Consider the following 15,690-nt stretch of genomic DNA (forward strand, 5'->3'; position numbering starts at 1 on the left):
CAGCGGGAAGCTACTTTGTTTTATACTATGTAGTGATGGGGCAGTTATCACAGCGTTATGTAAAGCACTCGATGGACAGATTTACAACGGTGGGTTCAACACAAACAAAAAGCTTGGAAAAATAACTTTTATTATCTGCAGATAAAAACATGTCTGAATTAAATCTACAATGCTATTAAATTTCCGGTATATTTTATTTCAAATACATACAATTGAATACTATTTATTTAAATAAAGGATCGAACGTTTAAAGCTGTACTACATTTTATTACATGATTGCCACAGAATTCTTGATCTAGAATTTGAAAGAGTAAACTGACCTTTGAGAGCGTATGGTTCATAAGATTACCACGTTACGGTCAAGATCTTAAACTACTTTTATTATTTAAACGTAGCCCCATGCTTTCTCAGTCACATGTATTTATATACATACATAAGTCTAAATCAAATAAATATGATTAGTATTATTACTAAAAGGTTTCGTTTTACTCTTCATAATTCTGAATATGTGTATATTGAAACACGTATTGGGATAAAGATTGAATAACTATTTGATTCGGGTTTTAACCCTACTGTTAGTTTCTCTCTATTCTCAGTTTCGAATAAGCACATTATGACAAGTACCGTTGTCGAAGTAGGTACAAAGTTGTACACTATGTATTGTACTTGCAAATAATTAGATTTATATCTACAACACACGTAGTTCATGTTGCACGAATTACAATCGACGGATTGTAACCGCTCAGCACACAACTATAACACTTCGGAAACTCCATTGGAACTTTAGATAAACTTGTGTTACAAGGCCAGGCGAGAGCAGTCAGTTGCATTACCAAAACATTGAAATCAAAGGAGACTTTGATTTCAATGTTTTGGTAATGCAACTGACTGTCATTCAACCGATATAATACCGTGAATTACTAGTGATATAATACCGTAAATGACTACATATTGGCGTAAACTAATGAACGAGCCATAAGGTTTACATACCTTTTAGAATCTAAAAGAGCAGACTATAACGGCGTTATTTATAAACGTCTGCTAAGTTAATCGGCTGATGATCTGACGACAGATACGGACAAACGACGATCATCAACTGATTAAGTAGCAGCCGTTTGTGAATAACGCCATAAGTGTTTAACCTCGGTAATCGTAATCACACTAGATGAGCACGACTGAAAAATAAGAGATGATGTTCTGTGAAGAGCAAAGATGACGGACATTTAATAAACCATACAGATAAACGATATTATCATATTCATAGAATACACTCAAACCATGTACTCGTAGGACGTAGTCACATGACCCCACGTGAAATTACATAATTTGCACTGCAGATATAAACAGTCAAACTAATCTAAAGTAAAAAGTCGAATACATTAACTTATTTTATTACGCCTTCCTTTGAAGACTCTAGCACAATAGAAAGGAATGAATGGTGTACCAAATTATAAAAGAAATCAAAACCCTGAGAGCTATTATGATTTTTAGAAAGAGATTTCACGTTTGGAAAGGCCTGTTAATTACATTGATAAAACACGTGGATCGAACAATATTCACTCAGTCTGTACATATAACTACTTAAATCTAGGGATTGTTTGATTCTGTCACTCGAGTTCAGTTTAGTGCATTATTTGTTTAGGCTGTTTGGAGGGCGACGCGCCGGGTAACCGGCCCTCGCCGGACCTTTTTACTCCCGTTGATTTCACATCTGAAACAAATAGTACATTTAGAGGGACTCGCGTGTAGTTTACGTTCCGAGTGATAAGTAGAAACGACAGTTCCGCACGTCCGTCGAAGGAATATTTTAAATCATTATTAAATACATAACAAACAAAAATATGTAAACATGATATTACTTACAACTATAACGTTTTCACTATTAGGATGTAACATTTCACAGTCTTCTAATCTGCCGTGGACGGTTAATGAAATCATTTTACTAAACCGATAATTAAATAAGTTAGAGTTAGACCAAGTAGGCAGCGACTTTGATAGCGATTTTGAGTATGACTATAAGTAGTATAAGTATACATGATTTTGCTGAGTTTAGCACCCGTAATCTTAAGATTGTCTCCATATTTATAAAATTTATTTTTTTACGAGTACCACTTGTTCAAGCATATGCAAAAAGTGTTTATAAATTAAAATACTTAGTTACTAGTTAAGTAGAGTGTAAACAGCGAATGGGCCAAATAAAAAATGAATATAATCACACACACACACACACAGGTAATAACAATAATTCTACCAACGAATATTACATACACTCGCGTCCGATTACGTATTTTTAATGAAAGCTATCACTAAAAAGTAAGGCACAGAATGCAGTATCATCGTGAACCATAGACTAGGAATCCTCTAGACCAGTGGTGGGCAAAGTACGGCCCGCGGGCCAACTCCGGCCCGCGAAACCATTTTATCCGGCCCGCCGCGGATACATTGAAATTATATAATTATATTTATATTTTTGATTTTTTTTTTGCTGTAAAAAAAAAAGCTTGAGAAGTTTCAAGAGGAAGGCCGGAATTGCAGCATAATTGCACTTTTATATAAAACCGTAAAATTTTAAAATTTCCAGTTTTGCTGCAATTCTGGCCCTCCTCCGAAATTTCTCAAGCTTTCTGGCCCCCCATGAAAAAAGTTTGCCCACCGCTGCTCTAGACTGAGTTTAGAGCAATTATTTCATGAAACCGATGCTGCCAAAAATACGGGGGCGCGGGGGGACGAGGTGAGCGAATCCCGTGCCGTGATTGGTCCGTTCAAAGACACGGACCAATCACGGCACGGGATTGACTCGAAGATGGAGTAAAACTACCGTATAAGTGGCAGAGGGGGTAGCGTTACTATGCTCAGTCTAGAGGATGTCTTGTCTGTGTCGTGAACTAACCTTGCAGCCACCTGACTTGCGTGGCGGGCCCGTAGCCCTTCTCGTTGCGCGCGGCGATGCGGAAGATGATGGCGGGCTTGGTGGAGGAGTCCACGTGCGCCGCGCTCAGCGACGACTGCGGCACCACGCACGTGTTCGCCTTGCCGCAGTACACGCGCACGAACGCCAGTTGCGACTTCGACGCCTCCTGCTAACGTTCACTCATTTAACACCAAGCGTCAATACAAATGACTACCTATCTAGAAAAATAAGGGATTGGCAAAATGAAACACATTTTTGACAAAACATTTTATCGATAACCAAAGCATTTCAAAAACATATACATATTTTCAGGATCATAAGACAACTGCTTAGCAGTCATCTTAAACATTGTACAACTGTTGCATCTAATACCTTTAAACGAGCAATTCTTATTTATTTATATATTTATTTATTTATATATATATATATATATATATTTCGGGGATCTCGGAAACGGCTTTAACGATTTCGATGAAATTTACTATATGGGGGTTTTCGGGGGCGAGAAATCGATCTAGCTAGGTCTTATCTCTGGGAAAACGCGCATTTTCGAGTTTTTATATGTTTTCCGAGCGAAGCTCGGTCACCCGGATATTTTTGTTAAACGGCTAACTCCTATGTCCGAAAAAGATACATTTTGACATCAAAATTAATCATTACATTACAGTTTTATAATTAAGATATATTTGGGTATTTTGGGTCCGTTGAACTCAATGGGTAGCCTATAACCAACATATTGTGTTTAATATGAACGTACCTTAGGTTGAGTATTGGAGCGCACTGCCAGATAGACGGAGTACTCGAATATGCCCTCGGCGGCCACTTGCGGAGGCTCCCACGACAGGTGTGCGCCCTCCACAGACTTGGAAATCTTTATAGCAGACGGCGCACCAGGGTAACCCGGTAAACAGGTCTTGAATGCGCTTTCCTAAAAAAATATACAATACAATTCCACCATCCTACTAATAATAATTATCTTATAAGTATAAAAGTTTGTATTGGTTATTTTGACGTTGTTCAATCACGCAGAAATGACTGAATGATGTGGCGTTATCGTTAAAAACATTCATTTTAACATTTTGCTTATTAAAAAGAGACAAAATTGTAATAGAGGTTTGCAACGTGTTTATGACTAAGGTAGGGTATTCATCATTCAAACTTTAATATTTTAAAATAAATATGATATACTATATAAAACTAAAAACTAGTGCCCACGCCAATTACTGGGATTAGTTGCCAAGCGGACCCCAGGCTCCAAGCCGTGGCAAAATGCCGGGACAACGCGAGGAAGTAGAAGATGATATAATAATTAATAATAATGATTTGAGCTATACGTCCCACTGCTGGGCACAGGCCTCCTCTCATGCGCGAGAGGGCTCGGGCTATAGTCCCCACGCTAGCCCAATGCGGATTGGGGACTTCACATACACGTTTGAATTTCTTCGCAGATGTATGCAGGTTTCCTCACGATGTTTTCCTTCACCGAAAAGCTAGTGGTAAATATCAAATGATATTTCGTACATAAGTTCCGAAAAACTCATTGGTACGAACCAGGATTTGAACCCGCGACCTCCGGATTGAAAGTCGGGCGTCATATCCACTCGGCCACCACCGCTTTGCGAGAAGATGATATACTATATAATTTTGTTTTAAACTTACTTCACTAAATTCTCCCCTGCCGCACGAGTTGACGGCCGCGAGTCGGAACTTGTAGGCGGTGCCGTGCTCGAGAGCCGTCGTCGGCAGACCCGACAGGTCGGGCAAGTTGTCCAGCGACAAGTTGGACAGATCCACGTTTGGATCCGACAAATAGTTTTGAACCTAAAACAAAACCATTGAAGTTCATATGGATTGTTTGACTACGGTGTGTCACTACAAGTATTACGGGTAATAAATCCGGGCGCGGTCATGTGAAGCTTTGTGGCTCCTAAATTTCATTTTATTTTTCATAGGTATTGAATGTGACCCACAGAACAGTGCAACAGTCGTGAAAAAAAAAATAGCGAATAACGAACTGACCATACCAAAACTTGACGCATTTTATGACATAAGCACATTAAGCACTGTGCCGTATTTTTAAACTACGGGCCGGGGCCTATTGCATAACATTTTACAACTCATAATACAAGCGGAAGTCTCTTTCTAATAAAAGGGAATGAGGAGGAAGGGAATAATAAAAGAGGCGTCCGCTTGTATTATGAGTTGTAAAATGTTATGCAATAGGCCCCTGGTTGATCTCTTAGGTATCCATAGGAAATATTTACCGTAAACGTGGTTCCTTTGACGATTCCCACGGTGAACCAAGCATCTTCATCGTTTATTTGTTTCGGCTCATCGGCTTCATTCTGGAAAAAATTACACAGCTCAATAAAAGAAACATACTCATTCTTTGAGAAAGTCGAAGTTTCGTTGGTCATTTTTCTTTCATATGTGACATTTTAGTTTACGACGATTTTGATTTATTTAAATAAATAAATATTGGGATACATCTTACACAGATCAACCTAGCCCCAAACTAAACAAAGCTTGTACTATGGTTACTAGGCGACGATAAACATACTTATATAGATAAATACATACTTATATACATGGAAAACAAATATTAGTGTTCATTACACAAATAAATGCCCTTACCGGGATTCGAACCCAGGACCCTCGGCTTCGCAGGCAGGGGTCACTACCCACTAGGCCAGACCGATCGTCGAATATACTTGTGTAAATTTTGTTCCTCAATGAAATGTCTAAACAATACGTTGTAGTTTGCACGTATAGGTGAGTCCATACAGATCTAGCAGCCTCGCGAATAAATTGCCGCCTAATAACGGACAGGTGAAATCATATTGAGAACATAAGTGTCATAGACTCATAAGATTGCAATAGTGAAATTGCGTCTTTATTCTTCCCTTTTTTAGTTATTCGCCATTTCGAAAAAATTATGTGATTATACTTAAAACCAGGGATGTTGCGGATGCAGATTTTTCGACATCCGCGGATGCGGATATTTAAAGGCTCACATCCGCGGATGCGGATGCGGATGCGGATGTCAAGATTAGGTACTTAAAAAACGTCAAATATTACATTTTTAGTATTTTTTTATTTAAAAAAAAAACGAAACGTTTAGTATTTGAGCAAGAATATAGGTGCGTTATATTTAATAAACGGTAACTTGGCCGACTTATTTGGATCTAGACGATTTCGTTATAGGTAATGACGAAATTATCAAGTACTTGCGCCGCCGCTAAGAGTTTCCTGTACCGACTTGTCCGACATCCGCATCCGCATAAGCTCCGCATCGATTTTATGCGGATGCGGATGCAGATGCGGATATTGAAAATAATGCGGAAGTTCCGCGGTTGCGGATGTTCGCAACATCCCTGCTTAAAACACCCTACAAACAAATGTACATGGTACCTGTTCGTGGTGGTGCAGCGCGGCGCTGGCCAGCGTGGCGAGCGCGTGCGCGGCGTCGGCGGGCCGCAGCGGCGGCGTGCCGTTGTTGCCGGCCACGGAGCTGCTCACGGCGCCCTCGCCCTCGCTCGCGCCCGCCGCCGCTGCGCTCTCAGACGCCTGAGACGACGACACGCCCGCTCCGCCCTCTTCGCCTACACAAAGTTTACATCCATTAAAGGCTGCTATACGACCGGCGGTCATAAAGCGACTAGTGATACACTATTTTCTCAAAAGAAAAATTCACATCTTTCACATCACGTGTTAAGCGAAAAAAGCTCCAAGGACTTTTAACAAGAATCTGCTCTAAGGGATTTTCTTTTTTGTCCGTCGTCCGAGCCGGGCGTTACTAAAACTTTATTAGACAACAAAAGAAACCAATAAAGTCGCTTGCTGTTGCACCGATCAACTCGTTTGTTAATATGTATGCGAAATGCCATACTATTCTGCAGAGTTACTGGACTTACTGCACTTACGATGTCGATTGTTTAGTGCTACTGAACTAGAAATGAAAGTAATGGGCGACATGCAATAAAGGGGTAAAAAAAAGATAGCATATTTCGAATCATTATAATTATAGCTAGGTATATGACAACAATCTTTCTATGCTTCTTACAATTCGGGAGAGAGCAACGCGGCGCCATTCAAGGCCATCGTCAGCAATGGCATTAGCCTCGCTGACCGACGGCATCGTGCCCGCTGCGCCCTTCGACGTGTCTGCGTCGCCAGACCTGAATAATGCTACTTGCCTTGCATCAAGCCGGGTGAGAGCAGCGCGGCTCCGTTCAAGGCCATCGTCAGCAATGGCATAGACTCGCTAACCGACGGCATCGTGTCCGCTGCGCCCTCCATCTCCGACGTGTCTGCGTCGCCAGACCTGAACAATGCTACTTGCCTTGCATCAAGCCGGGTGAGAGCAGCGCGGCTCCGTTCGCGGCCATCGTCAGCAATGGCATAGACTCGCTGACCGACGGCATCGTGTCCGCTGCGCCCTCCATCTCCGATGTGTCCGCATCGCCGAACCTGAATGATGATCTGTATTAAAACCATGTTTATGTGTCTCACATCTAGGGCATCACACATAAAGACAACGTAAATCATAATTTATTTCTAAACTCATATTCAGCCTTACTTGACAAATTCTTACGTTTACTTGTGATGCAGTCTGCGTACTTAATAAATTTTCGATTCATTACAATGAAGTCTGGGAGCGGCAAATCGTGGTTCGTGGTATACTTATGTGACATCATACAAATACCAAGGGCAGAATTGGAGAGATCGTCAGCAGTGAGAATAATCTTTTATAGAGAGTGTTAACGACAGCAATCAAGATTTCTTTAAAGATTTTTTTTCTTCCCATACTCGATCTGCTTTGGATAAACATGGCTTAAGAGATTGCCAATATACATTACAATAAAATAGCAATCGCAAAGCAAGGCAAATATACGCAAATACAGTTTTATCTTTCGCTTCAAAGACTATAAGAAGAGTTTGTCTAGTCAATAAAAAATAAATTGCATCCAGCAGGAGACAATGGGCACTTTATTGAGGACCTAAGCTTTCCACTTAACGAACGTTTAACGATAGTCGCGAGGCGACAATAATATTGTAGACGCCTTCAGCAGCTACGCTACACGCGTTGGTCTCATTTGCGAATGAAATAGTTTTCAATTTGCATTTGTATATGGAACGTGTTCAATAGATTTAATGATAAAATTTTAACTAAAAAATAAAAGATTTCAAAAACAGCTTGAAATGCCATTAAACTTATATACGGCCATAGAGCATCTCTCATCACAAGACGTACAATATTTGCCGCGGAGGAGATTCATTCTGGTCTTCACGAGCAGTTCCATTTCACCAAATAGCACTGTAAAAAATATCCCTCGGAGATCCTTCAATTCCTTATGGAATCTATCATCAGATCAAGACATTGACAAAAATGTAACCTAAAAATCCTTCGTGAATAAACTTAACGAAGAAGACATATCAGCAAACGTGAAATACGTATGTACGTGTCATTGAAGTACTCCGTTCTGGTACTCATTGTTGCTTATAAATGCTTATTTGTTGATGAAAAACAATAAAAACTCTTGCTCATAAGATTACAGGAGTTCCCTCGATTCTTCACGGATCCCATCATCAGAACTACATTTTAACAAAAAAGGGACCAATCTGTAAGTGTATACTTTCGAACAAAAAAATAGTTTTTTTCGAAGCAGTTGAGAAGTGACGGATTCTAATCTAAGGTAAAAAACACATCTGAATTTTGATTAAAAATTAAAAATACCTTCCTAATCCTTTACCCACTATTATTATAATATAACATTTATTACATAACATTAGGTTTGTATGTTAGTTAACTTTAAAAAAACTATATAGCTTTTGTTGGCAGCAGGAGAAATCGCATAGGCAGCAGCACGAGCAGCCAAGCTAAAATGGTGTGTAGAATAAGAGTAAATGGGGCATTATCTATGAAAAGGGACCTTATTGTCGATGACGCTTACGCCGCTCAGCGTCGCGCGGCATTGTATTTATATCGGAGCATCATTAACAAAGGCGTAAGCGCCATCGACCATAAGGTCCCTTTTCATAGATAACGTCACAAATGGACAGCAGTTGAAAATTGTTTTCTTTTCTCTTTCTTTTTCATATTAAAAAAAGGTATAGTTTAGTAGGCAATTCAAGTGAACCTTCGCTTATTTATATGTCTTAAACAAAAACTAAACTTTAGGCCGCAAATACGGCAAGCCGTCGCCGCTATCATATTCATTCCTTTTTAACTTTAGCATAATAATAATTCCTAAGCATTTGCTAACATTGCAAATTTTCGCCGCGCCACCGAGACAGATTCTAATCTAAATTTAGCTGAAATCAATATGCACGACAACTTTGCTCTCAGCATCACAAACACGGGAAATTCAATTTAAGCTAGACTTAGCATGACCTAGTTCCTGATTATTGCTTTTGTTTTGTCTACCAATATCTTATAGATAGAGTTAAGTTAGTCTTAGCATGGTGCATAATACGGACAATAAGTGAACATTAAAGTTACAAATTAGTACTTATGTTCAATTTGAGAATACCGATTAAAAGTAATAATAGTAATAGGTAACAGTAATAGGTCTCACTCACTGTTAAGAGTTACCAATTGAAGTTTAAATTAAACATTGGAGAAAATTTAAAATCATTATCTACACTATTATTAGGTACTGCTAAGGTACAATTACACAGAAGATAGTAATAGAATAGTAATTATGACTTACAACGAAGCACTTCAATTAATGAAATACTACAAATTGTCCAATAAATGTCTAAATATTTGTTATTATCGTAAGAATTTAGAATAAATAGAATACATACTCATTGGCATGCGCCTGGGCTGCGATGGAAAAAGAGTGAAGTAGACCAGCTGGTCCATTTGCTGTCGAAGATATAAGCGCTGCCTCTGTCTGACCACTGCTTGTTATGTCCGAGCCTCCCTCAGCAGTGCTTGAGCTGAAACAAACAATGTTAGTCAGAATTATAAAAAAAATTTAATACATGCCATTATTGTCCTTTCTAATTTTATTCAAAACCTTTTGGGTACGGAGCCCTAAAAACGGATATTTTTGCTCTGTTTTCTGCTTAAAAGTATAATACGTCTTTCTTTACTTACTTTTAATTTACGAGACAAGTGCGGTAAGTAGGAAATGCGCAACGAGTGGTGATAAATTAAAACCGAAGGGAGTGTTTGAAATTGACACGAGTTGCGAATTGCCTATTCGCACGTTTATCGTACAACGTTTTACAGTGCATTTGGCCCTTTAAACTTTCGACATACGCACGGAATGCGCTCTTTTCCGCACTAGTTCGGGAAAGTAGCACCATATGTACTGTAATAGTTATTTGTACAACAAGAGATCAAAGTTTGATATTTCTTCGAGTGCTTATTTTGAGTCCCGTGCAAGCGAAAGATTCTATAATAGATTCACGAGCGTAGCGAGTGAATCTAATTTAGAATCTTGAGCGTAGTAAGGGACTCAAAAGCGCACGAGATGTAAATAACTTTGATCTCGTGTAGTACACAACATTTTTCACCTCAGCAGTGAGAACATATTAGAGAACCCGAAAAATGTATTCCTTCTTCATCACTTACCTCTATTCACTCATGTTTTCTTAAGATATGCCAACAATTAAATTTCACCTCAGCAGCTCGAACAAGGGTACTTTGCTACTTAAAAACAGTGAGCAAAATCGCATTTTGCTCACTGAGTGAGCAAAATCGCATTTTGCTCATTTTGTCCCACTCAGTGAGCAAAATGCTATTTTGCTCACTGTTTTTAAGTAGCAAAGTACCCTTGTTCGAGCTGCTGAGGTGAAAATTCTATTTACAGTACATATGGGGCTACTTTTCCGCACTAGTGCGTATAATAGCACTTTTCGTGCGTATGTCGAAACTTTAAAGTGCCATATGTACTGTAAAACGTTGTTCGATACACGTGCGAATAAGTAATTCGCAACTCGTGTCGATTTAAAACACTCCCTTCGGTCGTGTTTTAATTTATCGCCACTCGTTTCGAATTTCCTCTTTTTCGCACTTGTATCGAAAATAACTATTACCTTATTCCTGTACTCAATGCATCCTGAGCAGCACTGCTGATGTCGTTGACATCATCACTGCTGGCAACACCTTCACAAGCTCCCATGTCTTCATCCATAGTGCTGGACTCATCTAGGACAATAAAGCCAGCCACTTGAGCTAAAATTTTTCAGAACATGCAGAACATACCTTACTTGTACTAGGACTATCATCCCAAGGAAAGGATGAGTAGACACTTCCTTGTTGACATGTCACTATGAGGCCAATATGTCACGTTACAAAGTTATTATCACCCCGGGGTGATCAGGGCTCTCAAATTTTTAGTGCCAATGACGTGAAAGCAGACATAGGATGATTTTAGATAGACTGTTCATAAACAATAGGATATATTATGCAAAACTCTGAAATAATAGATCGACTTTTATTATGGTTACAAAGTCAGTCAGTGTACCAATGTAGTGTGCTGTTTAGCTAAAACACAAATTTATTAAATAGTTGTACGTTATTGTAACAAGTTTTGTAAAACTTATTTTATTTAGCACATCACCTGTGTGCATATTTATGTAATTTTTGCATCAAATGCACTAAAATTTCAAGGTCTGCAGCAGTTGCATGGTCGCGTTTTTATCGCCTGTTGTGTCATGGGTCACTTTTGCACTTACAGAATTGTTTTTCTAGTTTTGCTATACTAGATGTTGTCATCCAACTATGCTCTTTGCAAAAATTCACAGTTAAAAGTGGGTTCAAACTATTTTTTGAAGGCTTACCATCTTGCACCATTTGTGCACCATCACCTTCACCCTCCCCATCCCCAACTCCACCTTCAATTGGAGTAGCTGAGCTAATTGACTGATCGGGAGATTCCTCTTGAGCCTCATTTCCCTCAAGCTCATCGGCACCTTGGTCTTTCAGGGAGTCCATCTGATGCTCTTCATCTTGGGGAGAGCCATCATCTGTTGCCGCCTGTAAAAATGATTGCAGATGTAATACTATTCCACTTTGACAATGTCTGCAAAAGTGAGGTAGTTAGATCACTTCTGAAAAACAAATGAAATCATAGTCAAATTCATATTTGACTTTATAATGCTTTATCATGCAACATACTTAGTACATAATCTAGACTGAGCCTTAACACATATATAGTCTAGATAAAGTAAAAAATGCCCAAGCTGTACTCACGGGTGTAGACAGGCAGTTATCCCCAATGTAAACCGGCCCATCTGTCACAGTTCCAGTAGCTGTATCATCAATGTCCATTTCCTCTGGCTCGGCCTCAGCACTTGCTACAAAAAAATAAATCTAATTTATATTGTCAAGTGATTTATTACAACCAACACACACTTCCTTATGTGCTGGATAGTATAGTGTTAACTCCATTATCTTAAATTACCTTCATCATTATCTTGAATGTCGTCTTCTGCTTCACCAACGGCAGATTCAGGCTCTTCCAAGGCGTCGCTACTGCTAGTTGGAGCGGCACCATTTGTTGCTACAAATCACCAAAAAAAAATTGGGGATATTAAAACAAAAATTAAGTAATAAATCGTATACTTAGCAAAAAATACATTCATAGGATTTTGGTACAAGTACGATCAAAGTAACAAGCCAGTTATGGGGTGCCTCCTGGTAATGCAAGATCCGCATTAACATCCGTTTCTAACATTAAGCATAGGTAAACCTTCATACCCGATTCTTCGGTAGTGGCTGCTTCCGAATCTTGGCTAGTAACATTGTCTTCAGAGTAGTCGGCATTTGCGTCGGTCGCTTGAGCTTCCTCCAAGGGAGAGTCTTCCGCGCCATCGTGAACTTCGTCGTGCAGTGCTGAATCCGACTCCATTTTCAATTAAACTCTGATTTTAATCAACTCCAAAACAATAAATATTGAAATTGAATCGAGATTAAGCAACGACGAAAAACATTTTATAGCAGTAATATTAAAATCTGAATCTTTTTTGACAAGACTTCATGACCATAGTGTTACTTTCGCTTGCCTGCCATCTTGGCGTCATTTTCAAACGACCATAGACTTCAGTAAGGGACATAGAAGGTAGGATCCTATAGAAGTGGTATGTATGACACCGTAAGATTGTGAACCCGTTAGTTTATAATCTAACGTAGGTTAGGTTAGGTAAGTTTATAATCTCCCTACCGTCAGTTTATAATTTAACTAGCGAGATTATAAACTGACGAGTGTTTACAATTTTACGGTGACATGTATACGCGTGCCTCCGTGAGGGACAAAACATAGGCAATGCGACAATGTGATTGGTCGAATTTATTTGTTGCCCACCATAATCCATATAAATACCAAATACCAAAAAAATTTGAGACTGTGACAAGGACAAACAATAATAGCACTTTCGCTACTACTCCTACTGAAAGATACATAAGACTATCCCGTTCTGTCAGTGATCCCCACCACTCATGCCCAAAATACTAGATTCATGGGTACTAATAGCTAAATAAAAATAGCTGGTCAAGCAAATCTTGTCAGTAAAAAAAGGCGCGAAATTCAAACTGACAAGATCTGCTTGACCAGCTATATAATAAGACAGTATAACTCGTGTAACATACCCTTAAAAATAAACATTATTTAAATCTGGTAGCACCTAAGTTCAAATGTCAATAATGTCATGTGAATTTCATAATTTTGTGATGTTTTTTGAATAAAATGATATAATCATAAAAAAAAACTTTATTTCTTACTAAATATCGTGATTTATGAAACAGAAGTTCATCACTTTACAGATATTCTAAAAACTTGTAATGTCGAGTAATGAGAAACCAATTGCTGAGAAACCTGGTGATGGAATACGCTCTATGAGATCAAGTACAGCATTTAGAGTTGTTAATTTTGAGCTGTATGCTAAGCCAGTAAGCATAGTCATTATCACTCAGTCGTGTATAAAAATATTTGGTTATGAATTATCTATTACAATTAAAATTAACTGTTAAGTAACTAGTACAAGTTGAACTAAAAATACTGAATGCAATGTTTTGGGGTAGATAGAAAGATAAATTAATTCAAACATTTTATTTTGCAGAATATTGTTATCATGAGTATAGGCCTCACATGCTTTGGCCTTACTTTAGGTTACATTGCTTACATGAGGCAAAAATATGAATCTTTGGGATACTATGCAGCGGTTGACAAGGATGGGAAAGAAATATTTGAAAAGAAGAAATCTAAATGGGACTAATTTTAATTTGCGTCAAAATATGTTGAAATGTAAGTGTAATTGTGAGAATTTTGTTAATAAATAATTTATTTACTATAACAATTTTTTCTTATCCATACTAATATTAGAAATACGAAAGTGTGTCCGTATGTTACCCCTTCACACTTAAACCGCTGAACCACTTTGGACAAAATTTGGTATGGAGATAGTTTGTGCCCCGAGAAAGGACATAGGATAGTTTTTATCAATCATAATCATCATTCCACTCAACAAAGTCGTGGGCAGAAGCTAGTTTGCAAATAATTGTTAAAATCTTTACATGGTCTGCCACACAAATAGACAATCCCTAAACTATAGAATGATGCTGCAAGTAAATAGTGCATTCATTCTTCTCATTTCCAAGGGCCCTCCATACTTTTTAAATAAGAACATGTTACATGTATGCTCAAAATTTGCAGGTATTAACTTGTCCTATATGTATTATACTACTCTTTGTATCTAGACACGCGGTAGCGTGTCCAGCCAAGTTCAAAGAAAAAGGAACTGGCGACGCAGCAACCGTGTGTTATTATTACACGAACCATTTCGAGCTACTTTTGACCCCTTCACAACTTGAAACCTACTTAACCTACACACATGAAATTTGGCACATGTATTCAAGTCCCTTAGCTTGTACAAAATACAAAATTTCATAAAGATAGCTCAACCAGTTATTGATAAATTAACGTTTAAAAACCGACATTTTTGTGACTGACTGACATATAGATCAAAAACCTAACCCACTCCCAGATGACTTAGAAACGTGAAATTTGGCATCAAGGTAGACTATTAGGTGTATATAGAGGAAAAAATCTGAAAACTGGAAATTATTGATATTTCGATGGAAAAAAATTAATTAATACTTATAGACCAAAAACCTAACTCACTTCTAGATGCCTAAGAAACTTGATATTTGGTATCAAGGTAGACTATTAGGTGTATATAGAGGAAAAAATCTGAAAACTGGAAATTATTGATATTTCGATGGAAAAAAATTAATTAATACTTATAGACCAAAAACCTAACTCACTTCTAGATGCCTAAGAAACTTGATATTTGGTATCAAGGTAGACTATTAGGTGCATATAGAGGGAAAAAATCTGAAAACTGGAAATTATTGATATTTCGATGGAAAAAAAAAAGTATTAATACTTATAGACCAAAAACCTAACCCACTTCTAGATGACTTAGAAACTTGATACTTGGCATCAAGGTAGACTATTAGGTGCATATAGAGGGAAAAAATCTGAAAACTGAAACTTTTTGACAATTAACCGCGCGTTAGCGAGGGTCTCCTTTTCAGCTTAGGCAAACTGCTTTCATGATGAATACTGTAGTAATTTCTGTACAAAAAGTAATGATATCCCAACAAAAACATAAATGTGAAATGAGAGCCAAGTTCAATATTTAGAATATGTGTCGTTGTTGACTCGCCGACAAAAGAATTGAGATCTATATGGGTGCCAAGTTCTGTGCTGTGTAGAAAATCCTGAAATTATAAAGGATTTGTCTTGGCTAGTTTTTAAAAACAA

General features: G+C 38.2%; 2 protein-coding genes across 2 annotated transcripts; one reads left to right on the top strand and one right to left on the bottom strand.

Annotated features, from left to right (window-relative positions):
• Positions 1 to 1,317: 1,317 nt before the first annotated feature.
• Positions 1,318 to 12,946, bottom strand: LOC134661873 (host cell factor-like). The gene is given in 13 exon segments (XM_063518098.1): positions 1,318 to 1,711; positions 2,891 to 3,077; positions 3,669 to 3,839; positions 4,571 to 4,732; positions 5,176 to 5,256; positions 6,323 to 6,513; positions 7,242 to 7,381; positions 9,722 to 9,856; positions 10,961 to 11,072; positions 11,708 to 11,903; positions 12,120 to 12,223; positions 12,331 to 12,429; positions 12,627 to 12,946. Coding segments are annotated over 13 exon segments (1,818 nt in total). The 5' UTR covers positions 12,778 to 12,946; the 3' UTR covers positions 1,318 to 1,622.
• Positions 12,947 to 13,587: 641 nt separating this feature from the next.
• LOC134661125 (small integral membrane protein 8) lies at positions 13,588 to 14,216 on the top strand. The gene is made up of 2 exons (XM_063517076.1): positions 13,588 to 13,814; positions 13,985 to 14,216. The coding sequence occupies exons 1-2, from the start codon at positions 13,707 to 13,709 to the stop codon at positions 14,138 to 14,140; spliced, it is 264 nt and encodes an 87-aa protein (XP_063373146.1). The 5' UTR covers positions 13,588 to 13,706; the 3' UTR covers positions 14,141 to 14,216.
• The last annotated feature ends 1,474 nt before the right edge of the window (positions 14,217 to 15,690 follow it).

This window comes from Cydia amplana, chromosome Z (assembly GCF_948474715.1).
Source record: "Cydia amplana chromosome Z, ilCydAmpl1.1, whole genome shotgun sequence".
Lineage (NCBI taxonomy): Eukaryota > Metazoa > Arthropoda > Insecta > Lepidoptera > Tortricidae > Cydia > Cydia amplana.

Excerpts from the sequence above, each read along its gene's own strand:
- LOC134661125 (XM_063517076.1), top strand. The coding sequence starts at position 13,707 with ATGTCGAGTAATGAGAAACCAATTGCTGAGAAACCTGGTGATGGAATA. Across the intron at positions 13,815-13,984 it reads TTGAGCTGTATGCTAAGCCA|AATATTGTTATCATGAGTAT; the intron begins GTAAGCATAGTC and ends TTTATTTTGCAG.